Consider the following 18,846-nt stretch of genomic DNA (forward strand, 5'->3'; position numbering starts at 1 on the left):
TTTGGTTTGATTCTTACTTATAGGAATGAAATATTTAATGTTTTTATTTCTTGCCTCCTCCTCCTGCTCTAATAACAAGGCTAAATGTGGCGTTGAGTTTCGCCACTTGAGCCTTTCATGTGAGGGATAAGGTAGGGTTTCACTTAAACGGGGTTTAGTTAAAAAAATTATACTTATATGTAATTTGATAATAGTTAATAGGTGATGAATGAAAAATGAAAAAAAATATACAAGAAAAAGTTGGAGAAAAAAGGTCTCAGAAAATGAAAAAGACAAAAAATTACAATAAACAATATTTTCAATGTTTAAATTTCTGTTGCTGAGTTTGGTTGAAAACTTAACTTGAAAAATTGGAATCGAACCCACAACCTGTTGGGACACACAACTGGCCTCAAAGATACACAAATATGAGATTTATAGAGATATAAACTGACATGTAATAGCTCACCCGTCAGTTTGTATAAAAGAGGATTATACGTGATTCGAATAGACATATCGACGATATACATTTTGATTTCATATTATAGAAGATAAAGATTACATATTTTTTTCTTTAAAGATATTTTATAGGATAGCAATAGGTAAAACTAAAAAAAAATTGGCACAGCAGATAGGCATAGGGAACCTGTAATTACCCTTGGTTCCCCACTTTCCGCCGTAACTTTCGTGACATTGCGTGTACTGTGGTGGAACTCAAAGCCGGACTTTGCCATTTATCTAACATACATATCGCTCATTTGGTGCAATAATGTCAAATTTGCAATTTTTTTTAATTTTCCAGGAGACTCAAAGTTTATAAATAGTCTCGAAGTGCAATTGCGTCATTGTTGCACCAAAAAGTGTTATATATTGTGTATTTTACAAGAGAGATTGTGATAGATATCATATCGTACGTGACAACTTACGTTTCGAAGAAAATTGAATTTATATACTTTGTTAGTTTTAAAGAAATATTTTCTAGGAACATTTAGAAGATCCTTTGAAGATCTATAAAAAATAATAAAATGGGTCAGGATAATTCTGGAAAATGAAGCTCTTTTTTATATCAAGAATTTAAAAATTCTTACTATAAGTAGGTACGACAAAGCTTAGTTGGATATGAATAAAACTAAAAAAATCTTTCACGAGTTTAGCAAAAAAAGAGGAACGGAATGTCTTAATAGTTAACGGTGTGCTTAACCCTAGTTTCCTGGGTTTCCTTTGCCTACCCTGCCTGAGTACAGTTTGAGTTTAAACAAAAGACACATAAACAACGTATTACAGAAACATTCTACTCACGTAAAAATCGTGACCTCACGCAGGAGGCTCTGCAAGTCTTACATCTTGACATATAATGTAATTTGATAAACGTTTGCAAATAGGTTTTTGTTTATGTTATTTTAACAAGATGTTTGGCTATCGGGATTCTTACACCTTTCATTTTTTTGTTATCTTCTTTTTATTGATATTTTTTCCGTCCACCCGACCGTCGCATTGCGTGTTGAGTGGCGTAATTTAACGCCGCGCTTTGCCTCGGAACCTTAAATTTAAGTAAATATTTCATTTCCTCGAGTGGGAATTGAACCCACATACAATCGCGTTTAGTGCCCTTTGTCCCCTTACACCACGACGACCTAGATTTTGCATTTTATGTTTTAAAATATACACAAACTTTACAGGCAACGACTAGTGTACGTAACATGACAGAAAACACTAATTAAAGAGCCTTAAAGGGGTCTTAAAGCTAAATATCTCCTGATAAAACCGCACGCAGAAACGGAAATTATCCCTGTAATTATCGATAAAGCGATCACTCTGCGTCTTTCTTGAAGTTCATTATAGATGTACTCAGTTTAATCCACATCAACCCATAGTATTTGTTGTGAAAGATGAAAATATACTTACTGAAAATGTATTTTTATTTTTAACTAATGCTATGTCCACTTACATACATTTAATTTTCTAATATAATAAGTATTATCAGTATCCTTCTTTTTCTTTTCTTTTTTGTGTAAATTTTATATATATTTCTTTTTTTTTTATTTCATGTGCAATAAAGTATATTATTATTATTATTATTAAATTCTTTGGACCAAATAAGCTTAGAACTGCGTTCCATGGCTAAGTCTTGGAGAGGGTTTTCCAATTTCCAATAACAATTTAACGCCACGGTCCTCCTCAACCGCATTGACCCGAACCTAGGAAAATCCTAAAAACCGATCTCTTTCTTAATTTTCTTACATTTAACAGCTGCATGATGATGCAGATCCAGGTGTTATTTATTAGCTAGTGGGCGCGATACAAACGAAACGAACGACGTCGAAAGCCTTAATGGAAATATATGTCCAGCTGATGATGCTGGTGATTACAGAAATTTAATTCAATTCACTATATAACACTTCTAAAATATTTAATTTTAAGGACTTCTTAGGTAGGTACTTCGTGAAATTTACTGGTCTTAAAGCCTTTTTTATTTTCTTTCCAATAAAAAATGTCCTTGGTCTCAGTAAAACGACTATACATCAGAACAAAGCGTGACCTCACTTTATTGTTGTGTTAATTGCGTTATTCTTATCGTAATTAAAACTTTAATTTAAAAACGCTTGAAATAAATATAATTTATTAATATTTATTTGTAACACGAATACGGGGAAATTAGCTCAATTTCACTTCCTTTTGTGTTATAAATAATATTTTTAGATTATTTACTCTTAGTTATTAAAGAAAGAGAGAAAGATGTATAAATCTCAGAGAGAGATATTAATCTCTCTCATTTAGCAGGACAAACAGAACTAAGTGATCTTTTTTATTACTTCTATTTTTTTTATATTTCGACGTAAGGAATCCTTAAAATCTCTTATTATATTTTTACTTGTGTAATTACAGAAGTAAAAATATTACAATCCAAGTCAGACAATCTCTCTAAAGCCTTAACTAGCAGCTATGTCACCTCTAGACGTTTATTAATTCAATATTTTTTAATCTTTAATCCACCTAAAGCAAATTTTGACAAAGAAACTTTGAGCGAATATCAAAATAACTTTAATTACGTCAAAAATTAATTTTAATTACGTATATATAATATCACTAATTAAGCAGAAGTATGATTTTAATAATTTTAATACCTGCTATAATTTAGTGAAATTAATGTTCTGCTTTCTTTATTTAGGTTAATTACTAATATATGTATTTGATACCGTAGAGCTTTTTATTAGAGTTTAATTGGAGACTGTCGACTATCACGACAATGCTACTCCAAAAGGTAGTAGGTTTATATTCTATTCCACTTCGCTCTGTTGACAAGGCAATCTCTTTTTGTTTATCTTGCACCTCCATATTTCATATTTCATTTTTGTGTTTGATTTCTTCTTCTTCTTCTTTCAACCTCGCGGACTGCACCATATCTATATTCCATAGTATCTCTCCAAGAAATACATAGAAATAGATACCATTATTATAAACGAATAAAAGATAAAGCAACAGATTTCGTTTCTTTTTCACTTTTTTAAATTTCTATATAAGGTGAACGATTTACTCCACAAAAGGGTTTATTAAAACCACGTCGATGATGAAAGGTATGGAAATTTGAACACAATTAATACACTTTGCATAATCTGTATATTTTAATCTTCGCAGCTAATCTGTAATATTGAGAACATCAAGGATTGGGATGAGCTTTTAATTTTCACTATAAGCTGAGGATTATAAGATTTATAGAGTATTTTGTGTTAGTTCTTATGGTGGATTATGGAAAATTTGAAATTTTACGAACTATAGCTGACGTGAAACGTCGTCTGGCTCTATTACTGTCCAATTCTAGTAGACAAAAGCCTACCAAACTTAAAGTTGGCCATTTAACACGAAAATAAGTGGGAAAGAGGGGAACGGGGTGTAGAATATAACATATTAATATAAACATATTTCATTTTTATATTAAAGTAATTCATCGTTTCTTTGATGTTAAATTGTTCACGTGAGAAATTAATAATACCTATGTTAAGGGCAGAATTAATTAACTAATTAAGCGTTCATACAAACCTACTCATGTTATTAATTTTATATATATATATTTTACGACCCAATTCAGGCGTAAGTGTTGAAATTAATTATTATTTATTAATGTTTTCATTACTTCGTTCTGGTTCCCAGGCAAAGCGCAGCGTTGAGTTCCGCCACTCAACACGCAATGCCTTGAACATATGGTGGAAAGTGGGGGACAGAGTGTCTTAATAGTTCCTTTGAATTTCAACTCGACATCTTCAAGGGTTGCCGAGATAAATGCTCTTGGCACGCTTGAAACGCCATATATCGAGAAATCAATCAATCAATCGATAAATGCTCTTCACAGACAGACCGACGGACGCAGAACAAAAGTGATCTTATAAGGGTTCCTTTTTTCCTTAAAAGATACGGAACTCTAAAAACATTCATCTTTTCGATTCCAGATCATTCGCTAAGAAATCTGAAACATTATGTAAATAGCAATCTAACTTTAGCACGAAGCGGAAATTATGCTGACATTCGCGCGAACTTACTATAGCTTATTATTATAATAATGTTTTGTATATTCAGTAGTTTCAAATTTATATGGGTCAATTGATTTATACGACCTTATTTTAACTTACGTGTTAAAATGTATCTATTTAATATATTACCGTCGCCTTGATACTTTAAGGCAATGGTTGTGGGGTTCCATTTCTACATAGAGTAATTATTTAGCTAATAAAAATAAATCACTGCGTTGAGTTTCGCCACCCAACGCGCGGTATTCAACGCCGCGCATTATCTTGTTACCAGAGTTAGAAAATAAAAAAAGTCTTAATAATTCCTTGCCCTGAGTAGAAATCGAACCTAGATCCGTCGCGATGGCAACGATGGCCCCGATAAGATATTTCATCGTTACTATAAAAACATAGAACAGAACAAATACTCATACATATTAAATTTTCACTTCCAATACGTATTAGGCCGCTCAATGGACTCGGAGCCCGATCCATCAAAAAATATAATCTTTTACTAAAAGCTTCTATTATGACATTACACGGTATTTGAATTTCAATGTACGTACTTTGAGATATCCGCGCTGAATTGATGGAATGGAAACTTTTGTAATGTAATAAATATGTCTGTCCATCCGTTTTCAATAATATCCTGTACGTTTTTTCATAGAATAAATATTTTTTTGTAAAAGAGGAGAGCTGGCGGAGAGAACCTAGTGCTAAGACACTCCGTTCACCACTTACCGCGCAATGTTCTAGCCATTGCGTATTAAGTTGCATAACTCAAAGCTCACGATTTCTCTACTAGAGGGATTGAAAATCATTTAAATATTTAACCATTGCTCTGAATGGGAATCGACAAGTCAGGCGCTGTCATATTTCACCATGAAAGTCTCTTTATAAAAAGGGATGAAATTAAGGAGCTGATGAAAAAAAAAAAGTAACGATATCATTAGGTTCCCAGGTCCCCTTTGCTTTCATGGTTATGTACTGAATACATCATGAAGCTACAAAAAAATAGCTTTTCATTAAATTTCGTTACGATTGATATATTTTTGAGCAATAACAGTTTGAAACTCACTCACGCCACTCAACGGCGGAATACAAACCCAATTAAGTAATTTACCATATATTTTCCAGTCGATAATCAAGTTAAATTTAAACTAGTATATTTTAAGACCTTGTTACTTTGCCGCTATAATTACATTTAGTTGAGCTTTGACGCTTAGCGTCGTCACCGAGGCTACAGTAATTGATAGGATTTTGTGATTTACTCGGTGAAATTTCCAAATTGAACATTGCTAATACAAAAAGAAACTATATTTATATAAGAAATACATATATATATTTGTTACGTAAAATGACTTCACCTTTTTACTAGGGCGAGATAAGTAAAATATTAAATATTTTACTTCTCCGAAATCGAACTCGCAACCTGTCGTGCTCACACACATGCTTGTGCCACTGCACCACGACTGACTTCTAGTAATAATCTATTTACTAATGTAAATATTTAATTTTCTTATTTATTATTTGAGTTTAGATAGTTTAAAACGAAGTTAACCTAATATTAAGTTTGAACACATCCATCCGGCCTGTCCGCCAACCTTCCATAGTTTAGGGCCTAAGAGTACATAAATAAGATATTTCAGTCAACTATTGGCCTGAAATAAGGTATTTGGGCTTTGAAGTGATATTCTCTTCTCTACTGTAATACGGTATTTAGCAAATATGTTGTAAACATATTGTAGTAATTTATATATTAGTATTTTAGTAATTAGGCGAAAAATGGGTTAAAACATCAAGCTAAAGGAAAATAAACACAGCTAAAGGAAAAAATGCCGGCGAGAAATTCAACAGATGCTCTTTTCAAATGTTATCTATACATAATCGTAACTAGCGGACGCGCGCAGCTTCGCGTGGTTATTTGCACCCTTAGGGGTGAATATTAGTAAACCATAAAATACGTGTTCAATTAAATATTTATAAGAGTCTAAATTTCGAATTTTAATAATAAGAAAGAATTTCGGTTCGGTTCGGTTCTTTATTTATGGCGCTTCGAGCGAGCCAGTTGAGCACTAATCACTTCGCCAATGTCATAGGAAAGAATTTATGAAGAATAGAATAGAATTTATGACAGGTATATAAAATTTCATAAATATTTGTAATAAGAATTATAATTCGTAATTCGTAAAGCAATAAGTATTTGTGTTAATTAAAGATTTAGCTAACTTTCTCAGAAGCAATAATATTTCGATTTACTTGATGATATTGTTCGGTACGTTAATTGAGACATTTCTTGAGAAATCTTGAATAAGGCTGAGCACAGCAGCACAGTAAGTGACAGTAATTCCGACGGTTAACGGATCGATTCCCACTCGGGGACTTTTAATTTTCTCGCAACAGTGCTTGCGATGTGTGTGAAAAGAATATGTCTCGAAGTCCGACGAAAAGAGAACGTGGAAATGTAAATATTAATTTTCATTCCCCAGAGGGATGGAACCCAAAACTGCTGCATGGTGGCAGTGGCATGCTGAGCCATGACGGGACGGCTTGCTTTTTCCTTTTGTTTTTTTATATTTTCTAGTTTTTTTCCTTTTTATTTTATACATCAAATATCTAATAAGAAATGTTGCAAATACAGCAGGAATCCGAGCTGAAGCTTAGTCAGATAACTCCTTGTTAATGGCGTCTGGGCGTTTCCCACGACGATAATTTTGCTTACCGTGTAAAGTATACTGTATTTATGTTTTAAAGTGTACCTACCTATTTTAATATAGTTTTAAAATATCCTTTTACTTCTCTTCTGTCTTTAAAATATCCTTTTACTTCCTTTTCAATAATACTTTATTGTACGTATAAGCTTAGAAATTATAAAAAAACATAGATGAAGAGGTTGGAGCCACCGTCAGGAGGAAATTATTTTTTTAAATTTCCCTGCTCAGGGATATCGCGGTGTCGACTTTTACTAAAACTCAACTCGCAATATCTCTTAAAATTCGGCAAAAAATAGGGAACGAAATTTGCGGCAAACGATGCAAAGCTATGTTTTTGTAGCTTCATGATGTATTCCCTACATAACCATGAAGGCAAAGGGAACTTGGGAATCTAATGTTAAGACACTACGCTCCCATTAAGAAATATCTTACTTTCCGCTATTTTTTTAAGGAAATCGTGTTGAGTAGTGGAACTTAATGCCGCTATTAAGTTATTTATTAGCAATTAACTTAATATATAATTAATCATCGTGTTTATATTCTTACTGCGTCACGACGGCAAACATAAATTGAGAAAAATCTTTATCTTAATTTCAATTTCTATATATTCCACGTAAATATTATTATAAGCAGAATAAGAATATTTTCCATATTCCCTAATCACTTAACTCAATAACAAATAAGTAGATCATTCGATTCGAATATTATTACACACGACTGATTTTCATTGCTATCAATTTAGTTCCCATGTTTATTTTGCTTTTTTTCTGTATTCTTTTGTTAATCTGACAATAATATGTATTTGAAATAAGAAAACTAATATATTTTTTATTTCTTTTAGTCACATAATATATACATTTTTTTTATATAAATATACTTTTGAGCTTCACCTTGAATTCCACACAAGATAGTCCGTTCCCATTAGGACACTTTTTTCGTCAATTGTTGAGTGACTGAACTCAACGTTGCACATTACACCATCTCCAAAGCGAGCAAATGAAAATACTTCATTTAAGCAGGAATATAATCCACCCATGGGAGAAATACATATTTTTAATATTTTTTTACAATTTCTTTTTATGTATTGTGGAATGTATCCAAGAGCTAATATTATTGTTCGAGATCAACGTTACGAACATTGGTTCAATATCACAGTCCTCTGATGTCCAAGATGACAGGATGCCCCAAAGTATACCATTTAAAACTACTGGAGCACCGATATCTCTCTGAAAATGTGAGGAAACAATCGTTTAACTAGATTTTCAAAAAGAAATTGAAAATACAAAGTAGTACAAACAGAGATAATTATGAATTCGATTACCATCGGAAGAATTACATTTTTTTTTTTTTCAGTTTATAGTAATCAAAACACCACGTTGAGTTCCACTCAACATGCAATATCTCAAAAAGCGGCGGTGCTTAGGTAACGGAATTTATATTTCTATTTCTTCGCCCTGGTATCAATGCAAAGCGTGGCGTTGAGGTCCGCCACTCAATCCGCAATGCCTCCAGAATTCGGCGGAAAGTGGGGTCGGAGAGACTTAACTCTAGGTTCCTTCAGCTTACCTTGTTGTACGGAATCCATCGTGAAGATAAAAATCATTTAGTTATTCTTACTTAACTTACTATCTCTACCTTTAATTCCATTACTTTATTGACTCCTTCTCTTGTTATTATCGTATTTAGAATTATCTAAATTATCACCTAAAAAGTATTTTTTTTTTACCAACCAGACATGGATCCCTGTCTATCCCTGGATCCAAACACATTAAAGCTGTACTTTTGTTTCCAAATAATGTTTCCAGTTCTTCATCACATTGTTCCTGATCAGTTGGAATTATACGAGTTACTTTAAGAGTACGGTCTATATTATAAAAATCGTTCATGGCGCGATTTACCTTAAATATGAATAATTAATCTTGTTTAAATTTTTTAAAACATATTTATTTTGTAGTATGCAGCGTAAGGGTGCAATATCTGACTGTAAACGTAATGATTGTTGTTTCCACCTCCACTTAAAGATTATTATTAAAAAAAACACAACATTGAGTTCTCCCAGTTATCACGCAAGAAGATTGTTACTGCCTTAGTAATATTAGCCAACTCTGAACATGAACCTGATGGGGATGAGTAGGGTACTCAGGTGAATGAATTGTTCTCTTTTTTCCGCACTGGCAAGATAGAGTGCAGCAAAGAGTTCTATTACTCAACGCGTAATTTAATGTAAAATACCGTAAAGTAAAAAATCCCCATGTATAAAAGAAATACTTAATTATAGAAATAATCTTTACCTTTGGATTAGACCATGAAGGAACAATGAAATGTGAAGCTGCCATTTTCCTAGGCTTTTTCTGAAGTCTTATTGGATTTAGACCGTCAGTCAATTTTACAGGTTGTGACAATTTAATGAGAGCGACGTCAAATAAGGGTTTGCTGTCGTCGAAGTAGGGATGGATTGCAACAAACTTGACAGGTAGTACATATCCACCTTTGTTATACTTTGTCGAACCAAGGCGAACGCGAAGAGTCCTTGTAGACTCATGTTTGCTGAAAAACACATGTGGGTAAAAGTTTATAAGGAAACCGCGGCGTTAAGTTCCGCAAATCAATCAATAAGCATTATTTTGATCGGACGGCAAACGGAGATCAGAGTAAGTAAGCACTAAGTTCTCTTTGTCAAAAAAAATAGCAGGGAAATCAAAATAATTTTAACATAGTCAATCTCCGAGTGGTCATCGAATCACAACGTTTACAGCCAGGAATTGTTTCTTCTTCCTATCTTAATGTCAAAACTATTAAATATATATCAATTTACATAATAAAATCTAATATTACAAACTAATTTCACATAATAACACTCACGTGTACAATGAGTCGGCACCTGTCAACACCCAACTCTCATCGATCAAAGCTCCCGAACTCAAATACGATGTTTTTTGTAATATGGCGGCGATGTATGGAAATTCATTGCTTGTTGTTGCGTATAATTTTCCAAATGATGTATTAGATTTTAAAGTTGTTATCGTTCTTGTTAGAAGAGTGGATGCAAATATTATTATGAGAGTTCTCATTGATCTAAAATTGGAGGATTCTTGAAAAACATTAAAGCTGTTAGTTATGAATAATGATTCTATACCTAAAATATTTTTTTATTTTTTATTCTTAACAAAATTTACATCCTCGAAAAATCAATATGAAACGCCAGTAAAAAAGGACTATCTACGAACCACAGTTAATTTATCAAATGCAACAATTTATAAAGCTATTCCACGGACGTTAAGTAGTTTTCTTATAGAACTTTCAATTTATACTCCAAACAAAATGTAAAAGAGAGTATCTGTTTAAACAAACGCGCAGAATGGAACAGGCGAAGACTGATGGATGAAATAGATCTTATCTTGACATAGTAATATATTATGCAAGTTATAAATTATATATTTTAATTTTTATTTAACGTTGACTTAACACTAACACTACTAAAATTACGTGTCTTAGAATGCTGATATTCTTAGGTTAATTCCTTGGGGAATGTTAATACTATATAATCAGGAAGGACATACTGTGCATGTCTCGCCCTGACATTGTGATTAATTTGAATGTAGGGGAGCACTAACAGACGCTTTCCCGAAATTCCTACGGGATCAAGAAAAACGCAATGCCTTCAGAATTCGTCAGAAATTGGCGAATTCCATGTCCTTCCATGCGGGATACAGCAAAAAGCTATGAAACAAGTATTTTTATTATTTAGAATGAAAATGAACTGATAAGTTACAGAGTGGCTCTGCCTCTGCCACATGTAAAAGATACACAAATATACAAAATTCTCAATATTTTAAACAAATATAGACACTTACAATATTGACAGAAAAATTCCTCTACAGGAATCTGAATTATCAAGTACTTTAAACCGGAGTCGTCTCAACTATTCAACTCAAGCAAGGCCTCACAAAGTTTGAGCTACAATCATCGATATCGATAGTTTGTAAACAAACGGAATGTTTTGAGCAAGTCCTTTGTACCATTTTCTAGTGTAACTTTTGATTTGAAAGTGAATAATTGAGTATTTGTCAGAATAGTATTAGTAATCAATGTATTTTCATCTTCTCGCGCTGGTAACAAAACGACACAGGGCGTTGAGATCCGCCGCTCAACACACAATGCCTCTAGAATTGGGCTTTCTTCTTGTTTCCAGAGAAAAAAAAATACCTCATTCCCACACTTATAGTATTTACGTTTAATATTTTAAGATATTATATTACACAGAAATAGAAATAACTAATTAAAACTAGTACGTCAAATGCATCTGGTTGTATCAATATCGCAACCAAGTTTGATTGACTTGGAAACCGATATCGGTGTTTAGTTCGCAAACATCATTTGTGGAACGCATTACGTCGATATCAATAACAATAGTAGTGCAGTGGCAGGTATACACTTTTGGTAGTAGATTTGATTATTTTAAGTATGTATTTTGAGGCTGTCGTGTTACATACAGTGTTACAGCGTCGCGGATAAATATATGTATGTGGCTCCATAGTCCCCTGTAGTTTTCATCAGATAAATCATATTCACTCTGTATCCCGCACACAGTTTATATTAAGGGGTCTTTATAAGTAACTGCGCTACAAACGTTTAAAAAAGAAAGAAAATTTGCGCTAAAGAAACAAAACTACTGGCTTTTTCATCAATACCAGGTGTGGTATTCTGTCCCTAAGTAATCACGAACTGCTTGTGAAGGTGTCGCCGGATCGCCCACCATCGCAATTCTTATGGAATTCGGAAAAAATGAGATCTTCCATTTTACGTTTTTAAGTCATACATAAAACTGCAAACGGACTTCTACGTTTTAATCTTTTAGAGTAAACACTTCTAGTTTTTAATAACCTAATGTATTCTTAGTGTTTCTCAATGTGCACTCGTATTTTAGCCAAATATTTGCATATGTTAAAGCTAAGAGAAAAGGATTAAGCTTTGAGTACACCGGGGTCTGTACTAAAAAATATTTCATATTTAAATACTATAATCGCTGTTCATTGGTCAGTTTGAAAATATCGATGATGGCGAAATGCGATGCTAGTAATTACTAATTATTATTAGTAATTACTAGCATTTATAAAAAGTTAGCGTTTAAAAAATTTGACGTAGCTCGCTAAGACCGTAGCGTTTGTCTCTTCGTTCCCTCTGACTACCTCGCTAAGGATACAGCGTAAAGCCAAGTTAAGTGTCTAAATACACTAACTTACTGAAAATAAAAAATCTAGTACAAAAATGAGTAAAAAGAAATAACGAAATAGATAAACATAAATTAAAATAACTACACTCAGTGTACCTCCAACCTACTCGTAATCTATACGCCATGAATTGTAGAAGCAGTGGTAGTGTTTTCCACATTTAATGATACTGAACACACGTTGGTTCCCTCGTGACCTGTGAGTGGTGGCTGTATGAGGCTTGATTGGTCACGTGGACTGTCGATATGTATTTTACAAACTTGTCGCAAACATTGAAAATTATATAGAAAAAAAAAATAGTTTCTCGATATTTGCAAAAGGTAGACAGACAGAAGGTGGAACTGACCGCCATGCTTTCTCTACTGGAGAATAGAAATATAAATAATTTTATTATCTCCATGCTGTATCCCGTACATTCCATTGTATGCAGAGAGAACCTGGGACGCTAGTGTTTAGATACCTACTCGGTTCCTATTCTGAAACTTCCGTTCTCCGTTTTCTGGCGAATTCTCGAGGCATCACGAAGCTTTCTTTAATGTTTATTTTTCTTTAAAAAAATCTGCATATAAAGTTACATATTTCTAATGGTTCCCAAATATTTTATTCAGTCTATGATATACGGACGTTCACGTACGTATTGCTTGTCTAATGAACCTTAAAAATAATACAATCTGACAAATTTTCTTGATTCTAAATTTCTTTTCAATATAAAATTTTGCTAGAAATGTATTTCATTTTCATAATTAAGGTAGTTCCAGTGCGCCGGTTGTATTTAAACGTCTAAACTAAGTTTACTTTTATTTGAGTTTGCGAGTAAGCAGAAGCAGCGCAATTTAGTATTATTATTAAGCTTTTTCCTTATACTTATTTCATTTCATAAAAATATTTATTTTTAGCTGCATGAAAATCTGCTCGAATTTGACATATTATGTTTAGTTTAGTTAGACTTACCAGACTGGGGAAATAAACATAATCAATGTCTGGGTAGTAGTTGAATGAAATATTCAATAAAATTTATATCACTAAGCACTATCACATTACGCCTCGACATAAAGTGTTAGTGAGTGTATCACAATCACAGTCACTAACACTTAGGCTATTAAAAATTTAAATATTAAAGCTCGTAAACGGTATAACTAAGAAAATAATTACTTATATATACAAATACTATCTTTAAATAATAAAACAACTAAAATATTTAACTGCCATCTACTTACATATAAAATATAAAATAAATAAATAAATCATCTTCACGGAATACAGATTCCGCACATAGCAGAGTAGGCAGAGGGAATCCTCAATCGTTCCTTATTTTCCCCCAACTTTCGAAACATTGCGTGTTGAATGGCGAAACTCCCGCGAAATATTGCACTATGTATGGATCGAATCCACAGCCAGCTTGTTTAATAGCCACTGTCGCACTGCACCATGACGACGTTAAGAATATTTTCTTTTTTTTCAGTAGTGAAGCTCATAAAATTAGTTTATTATTTAAAAAAATGAATATATATGGTGTAAATCGTTATAGGGTATAAAATTATACAAGAGAGTCCTCACCATTAGGTTCCTCATCAAAACATTTTTAAAATTAATTACAGCGCTTCCTAATGGGAAAATTGCGAAACATTTTACCATTCATAGATGCCTTCTTTCAAGTAGATGGACGCCATCTATTATGACATAACTGAACTAGAACCAAGCGTACTGTGTTATACTTAAAAAATATGTTTTTTACGAAATTTCTCATAGATGTCCTTACTTTTTTGGAAGGGTAGGTAGGAGAAACATGGTTTTAGGGCACTCCATTCTCCGTGTATCGCCCAATTTTCAAGACATTGTGTATTTTTTTTGCGGAACTCAAAGTAGCATTCTTATCTAAATCGCAAAATAAAATTAATTAGTTTTTTTGAGAAGAAAACGAACCCACAACCTTCGCATTTACATTCATACGCTTTTTCAAACCAAACCGACGAAATCTCTCTCTGAAGCTAAAGAGTGTTAAGACACTCCGTTCTCATTAAGACGAAGCGATGAAATAATTGTTAAAAAAGGAACTGGACTAAAATAAAACATTTTTACTCTTACTATATTTGTATAAATATATTTATTACAAAAACAATCTTTACAATACTATATTTACATAATTAGCCTGTTAAGACAAAAATACAGCAGACATCTAGGTACAAATAGCTAAAATATTTTCGCTACTATCATTTTTTTTATATTGTTTGTAAGTACAAAACGCACATATCTCAGGAAGTGCTATGAAAAAATACTTTTGTATTGGACAGTTTATTTATATAAGCTCCATAGTATACATTACATTCATTATTTCGATATAACCCAATGTACTTGCGGTCACTTCCATAGATAAAGTTTGTTATTCGACTTCAAATAATTATGTCGGGTTCTTAGCCTAGTTCAAGTAGCAGAAGGAAAACAGCATAAAATTAGGAAATATGGTACGGACCAAGTGTGATTTTTTCCCCGCACATAGCAGGATAGGCAAAAGAACCTGGGAACGTGAGTGTTAAGGCACTCCGATAGATTTAAATCAGATATTTATTAAAAAAAAGAAGTCGGTACCACCGCGTCCAATCGGATACTTTCCAATAACTTAGCATTGGAAGATTTCCTCGAAAATTGACAATTGGTAAAATTCGCATTTTAAAAATATTTTTGATCTATCATTATGACTAGACATTCATAGTAGTATATACTCTTAACTAATAGTTTGTTATATAAAAATATAGACAGAGAGATCACTACTTTAATATATATTTATATACTTATACATATAATATGTTACAATACAATAGCTTTTTCAAAAGTAATTTTGATATCTACGCATATAATTGTACGTAAATTAGATGATAAAACAATATTATGATACCATCGAACAGGCATGGAACCTTGGACTACGTACTAAACATGCCGAGCTAGTTCTTATATTTGAGTTTTGTGGGGAAAAAGTCAATTTTTAGTATTAAAAACTATTAATTTATATAAATAATTAAGACCTACAGCTACCATTACATATATATTTACACCTATCTGGTTTATTATAGACCTGGTTCTCCCGCTCATGAGAATCGATTCCGCACTTCCTAATCATAGAATGTCCAAAATTAGCTGAACAATCGCATTTATTCCCTCTATGACTATATGTATAGCTTTTCAAAGGCATGTCTACCATACGATCGCAGCTGTGGCATATCTTATCGAATTTCTGAACTTTCAATGAAGATCGACCGTATTCGTTTTTAGCGAATTGGTTATTTTGGTTTAAGGTGCCATGGCATTTGTGGCCGATTTCGAAGTTCTGTTCGTACTTTTTCTTTGAAGTGGTCAGTCGAGACATGGTGGTGAGCCTCTCGTGTGTCAAACTCGTGGAACAGCAAAACGCTCGGCGGAACTCACGACGGTATTTACCTGAAAAACGTACATTTAATCTTAATATTAAGTATTTTAAAATTGATTTTATATGTATAACTGGAAGCCGCTTAAAATGTTGATTTATATAAACTTTAAAACGCGACATAGGATTTTCGGAACTACACTCTCCAAGGAAACTTCAGACCAAAATAGTTTTAGTTGAGCGTGACAGGGTAGACCGAGAGAATCGCACTTTTTCCTTTAGTACCCTTTTTTGAATGACAAAACTCTACGCCGCCCCTCCTAAGCAAAGCGGGAAAGTAAAAATAACTTTACCTACCAAGCAAATAATGTATTAACCACTGTCAATATGATGGTACATCAGTTATTAAAAGAAATATTACATTAATAACAAGTAAAACTCAAGTCGGGTCAAAAGGGACACTAACTACGTACATTCATAGTTAAGATAATTGCCTGAAAGCTTATTACATATACTACTAGCTCTGTCGTTGTTAATCGAAAAAGTTTCTATATAAAAATAGCTTCCAATAAGTAATCAATTTGGCTAAGTCAGTTATCAAAGAAACAAATATTTGCGAAAGAAGTTTTTATGAAATAAATGTATTTTGTTAGTGTTATTGATTATTTTAATGTTATTGATTTAATATTTTCTATTATATTCTGTATCCCGCATATATCAGGGTAGGTAGAGGAGGCCTAGTATTAAGACACTCCGCTTCCCACTCTCCACCGAATTCTGGAGGTATTGCGTGTTGAGTGACGGAGCTCAACGCCGCGCTTTTGCTCGACACCAGAACGATAAAATTAAATTTATATTACATTTAAATTAATATCAAATTTCCTTCCTCGAGTGGGAATCGAACTCCCCTGTGCCACCACCGGCCTCACTACTTATATACTCACCACTCATAAAATTGTAAATAAGCGGGTTGATCGCAGAATTGGCGTAGCACAGGACATGTGATATCAGAGCCAGGAACGTTATCACGTCTGTTTGCTGCATGTCCAAAATATATCTTAAATGAAAACAGGGAAAAATAATTAATACTGATAAGCTTATCGATTTGATAGGGTCAAAAAATCTGCTCTAAAGTAGGTGGCTCGTTTGCCTTGTCCTTTTTCCATAAAAAAAAAGGTGGCTTCGCTCGCTGAAATAATATTTAATTTCATTTATTAGTGTTAAAACTTCGTTCCTCACGCTTTGCCCAATTTTCGAGATTGCGTATTGAAAGGCGGAACTCAACGCCGACGCCTTGTCTACCGAAGTAACGAAATGAAAATAATTTTAACTATTTTCTTTGATTCGTTGCGATTAAATTTAAACAATATGCCACAACGCCCCAACTAGTATACTACTTTAGTATTTTTCTGTAATATCACAAGTGAGAGACATAAGACAATTAAATAAAATTAAATAAATAAAAATACATATAAAGAATTTATTATATAAAACTGGGAAACGAAGTGGTTTACCACTGGGTTCTCTCTGTCTACCATGCTGTGTGCGGGATACAGCGAGAAGCTGATTTATTTATGTTTTTAATTTTAAATAAACAATATTTTATTCAATAGAAAATGATTTTTTACAGACTACACTACTATCTTCACATTATACAAGGAGATATAAAAACAAGCCTCCAGTTTATATAAGCCTGTTTCACAGAAACGATAATTTATATTTGGCCAATATTCATCAAATTAACGACCATCAATTTTCTTCAAGTATAAACCAATTTAGTTTTACCTGACAACATCTTTCGGAATATTATTTATTTTTATGTAATATGTCAAGAAGTTTTTCACGTTTTATAATTTTTTTAAGCTTCAAAAGAAAATCCGGTGTCAATCACATCTACCCCTACTATACGCCCTATTTTAAGACGTGTTGAGTGGCGAAATTTAACGCCGTATGTCGTCTACTAGAGTGGACAAATCAATATACTATACTCCCCAGAATGAAAATTGAACCCAAAAGCATCTTGTTGAATACCAAGGTTCCTCTTATTATTTTGCTTCCTAAACATATCTCATTACTATCCTTTATATTTATCTGATTACATGTGATTACCCACAAAAATGTTTGTGTTTGATAAGGGTAGCTTAATTAAGGTTCAGTTTGATGATAAGTTTACAGGAAACGTGATAGAATCTCTTCGAAAACATAACATATTAGTAGGAAGTAGAATAAAAGAGAATTAATGAGTTATAAAAAAATATATCATATTTCCAAAATATTTTAAATAATAGGAGAAGTAGAATAGAAGTAGACAGCATTAGTAAAAACGACGCGCGACCGGTCATGGAAGAATTGGGTAAGATAATTCTTTTCTAAGCATCTACACCTGTATCTTGAAATTTCCGGTTATGTCTTCAACGCTGGATCAGAGCCACCTTGGACGCTTATCACTATTCCTCATAATTTTCTTATCACTTAAACACCTTCCTGTAACTTATCGTAACATTAAATAACTTACCGTAACATAGATAGAAGATGAACTGGGAAATAGCAGACAGCAAACATGACGACCACCGCCACAAGCATCTTAGCCGCCTTGCGACGCGACCGGAGTTGGGCTATAACAAATAGTTTTACTTCATTATTTATTTTTAACTTTCTGCTTTATTTTAAGGATATTATGAATGGAGCGGCGGGTATAAATAATGTGAGCATTATTAAAATAAAACTGATTCTTTTATCTCCTATAATAGAGTAGGCAGAAAGAAATTATTGTCAAGATACCTACATTGTTCTTTACTTTCGCCCAAATTCAACAGAGACAGAGATAGATTTGCAGAAATAAACGCCGACATGGTGGAGAAATGAAAATAACTCATATATTAAATCATTCCCTCGAATGAGAATCGAACCCATAAGAGGCGCGTACATAATATGATTGATATCATGATTCCTACTGCGTCACGGTGACCACAGTAATAAATAATAATAAATAACGAATTATTATATATATTATACTTTTTTCCTATTTATGGCAACGACGTTATCTCTTCATTTTAAATGAC

General features: G+C 32.9%; 2 protein-coding genes across 2 annotated transcripts in view; both read right to left on the minus strand.

Annotated features, from left to right (window-relative positions):
- Nucleotides 1-8,259: 8,259 nt before the first annotated feature.
- On the minus strand, nt 8,260-10,777 carry LOC146533356 (chymotrypsin-1-like). The gene is made up of 5 exons (XM_085195305.1): nt 10,756-10,777; nt 10,058-10,286; nt 9,487-9,742; nt 8,926-9,093; nt 8,260-8,421 (listed from the first exon to the last, which is right to left on the minus strand). Exons 1-5 carry the CDS (start codon nt 10,775-10,777, stop codon nt 8,260-8,262), a joined length of 837 nt encoding a protein of 278 aa, XP_085051431.1.
- Nucleotides 10,778-14,497: 3,720 nt separating this feature from the next.
- LOC146533357 (orexin/Hypocretin receptor type 1-like) overlaps nt 14,498-18,846 on the minus strand; it is a 39,114-nt gene continuing 34,765 nt past the window's right edge. The window contains exons 6-8 of the mRNA XM_085194958.1: nt 18,300-18,399; nt 16,729-16,841; nt 14,498-15,858 (exon numbers count right to left, since the gene is read on the minus strand). Coding sequence (XP_085051084.1) covers nt 15,440-15,858; nt 16,729-16,841; nt 18,300-18,399 — 632 coding nt within the window. The 3' untranslated portion in view covers nt 14,498-15,439. The remainder of the gene's footprint in view (nt 15,859-16,728; nt 16,842-18,299; nt 18,400-18,846) is intronic.

Source organism: Heliconius melpomene, chromosome 12 (genome assembly GCF_056956725.1).
Source record: "Heliconius melpomene rosina isolate 202511_hmr_F chromosome 12, ASM5695672v1, whole genome shotgun sequence".
In the NCBI taxonomy this organism is placed as follows: domain Eukaryota; kingdom Metazoa; phylum Arthropoda; class Insecta; order Lepidoptera; family Nymphalidae; genus Heliconius; species Heliconius melpomene.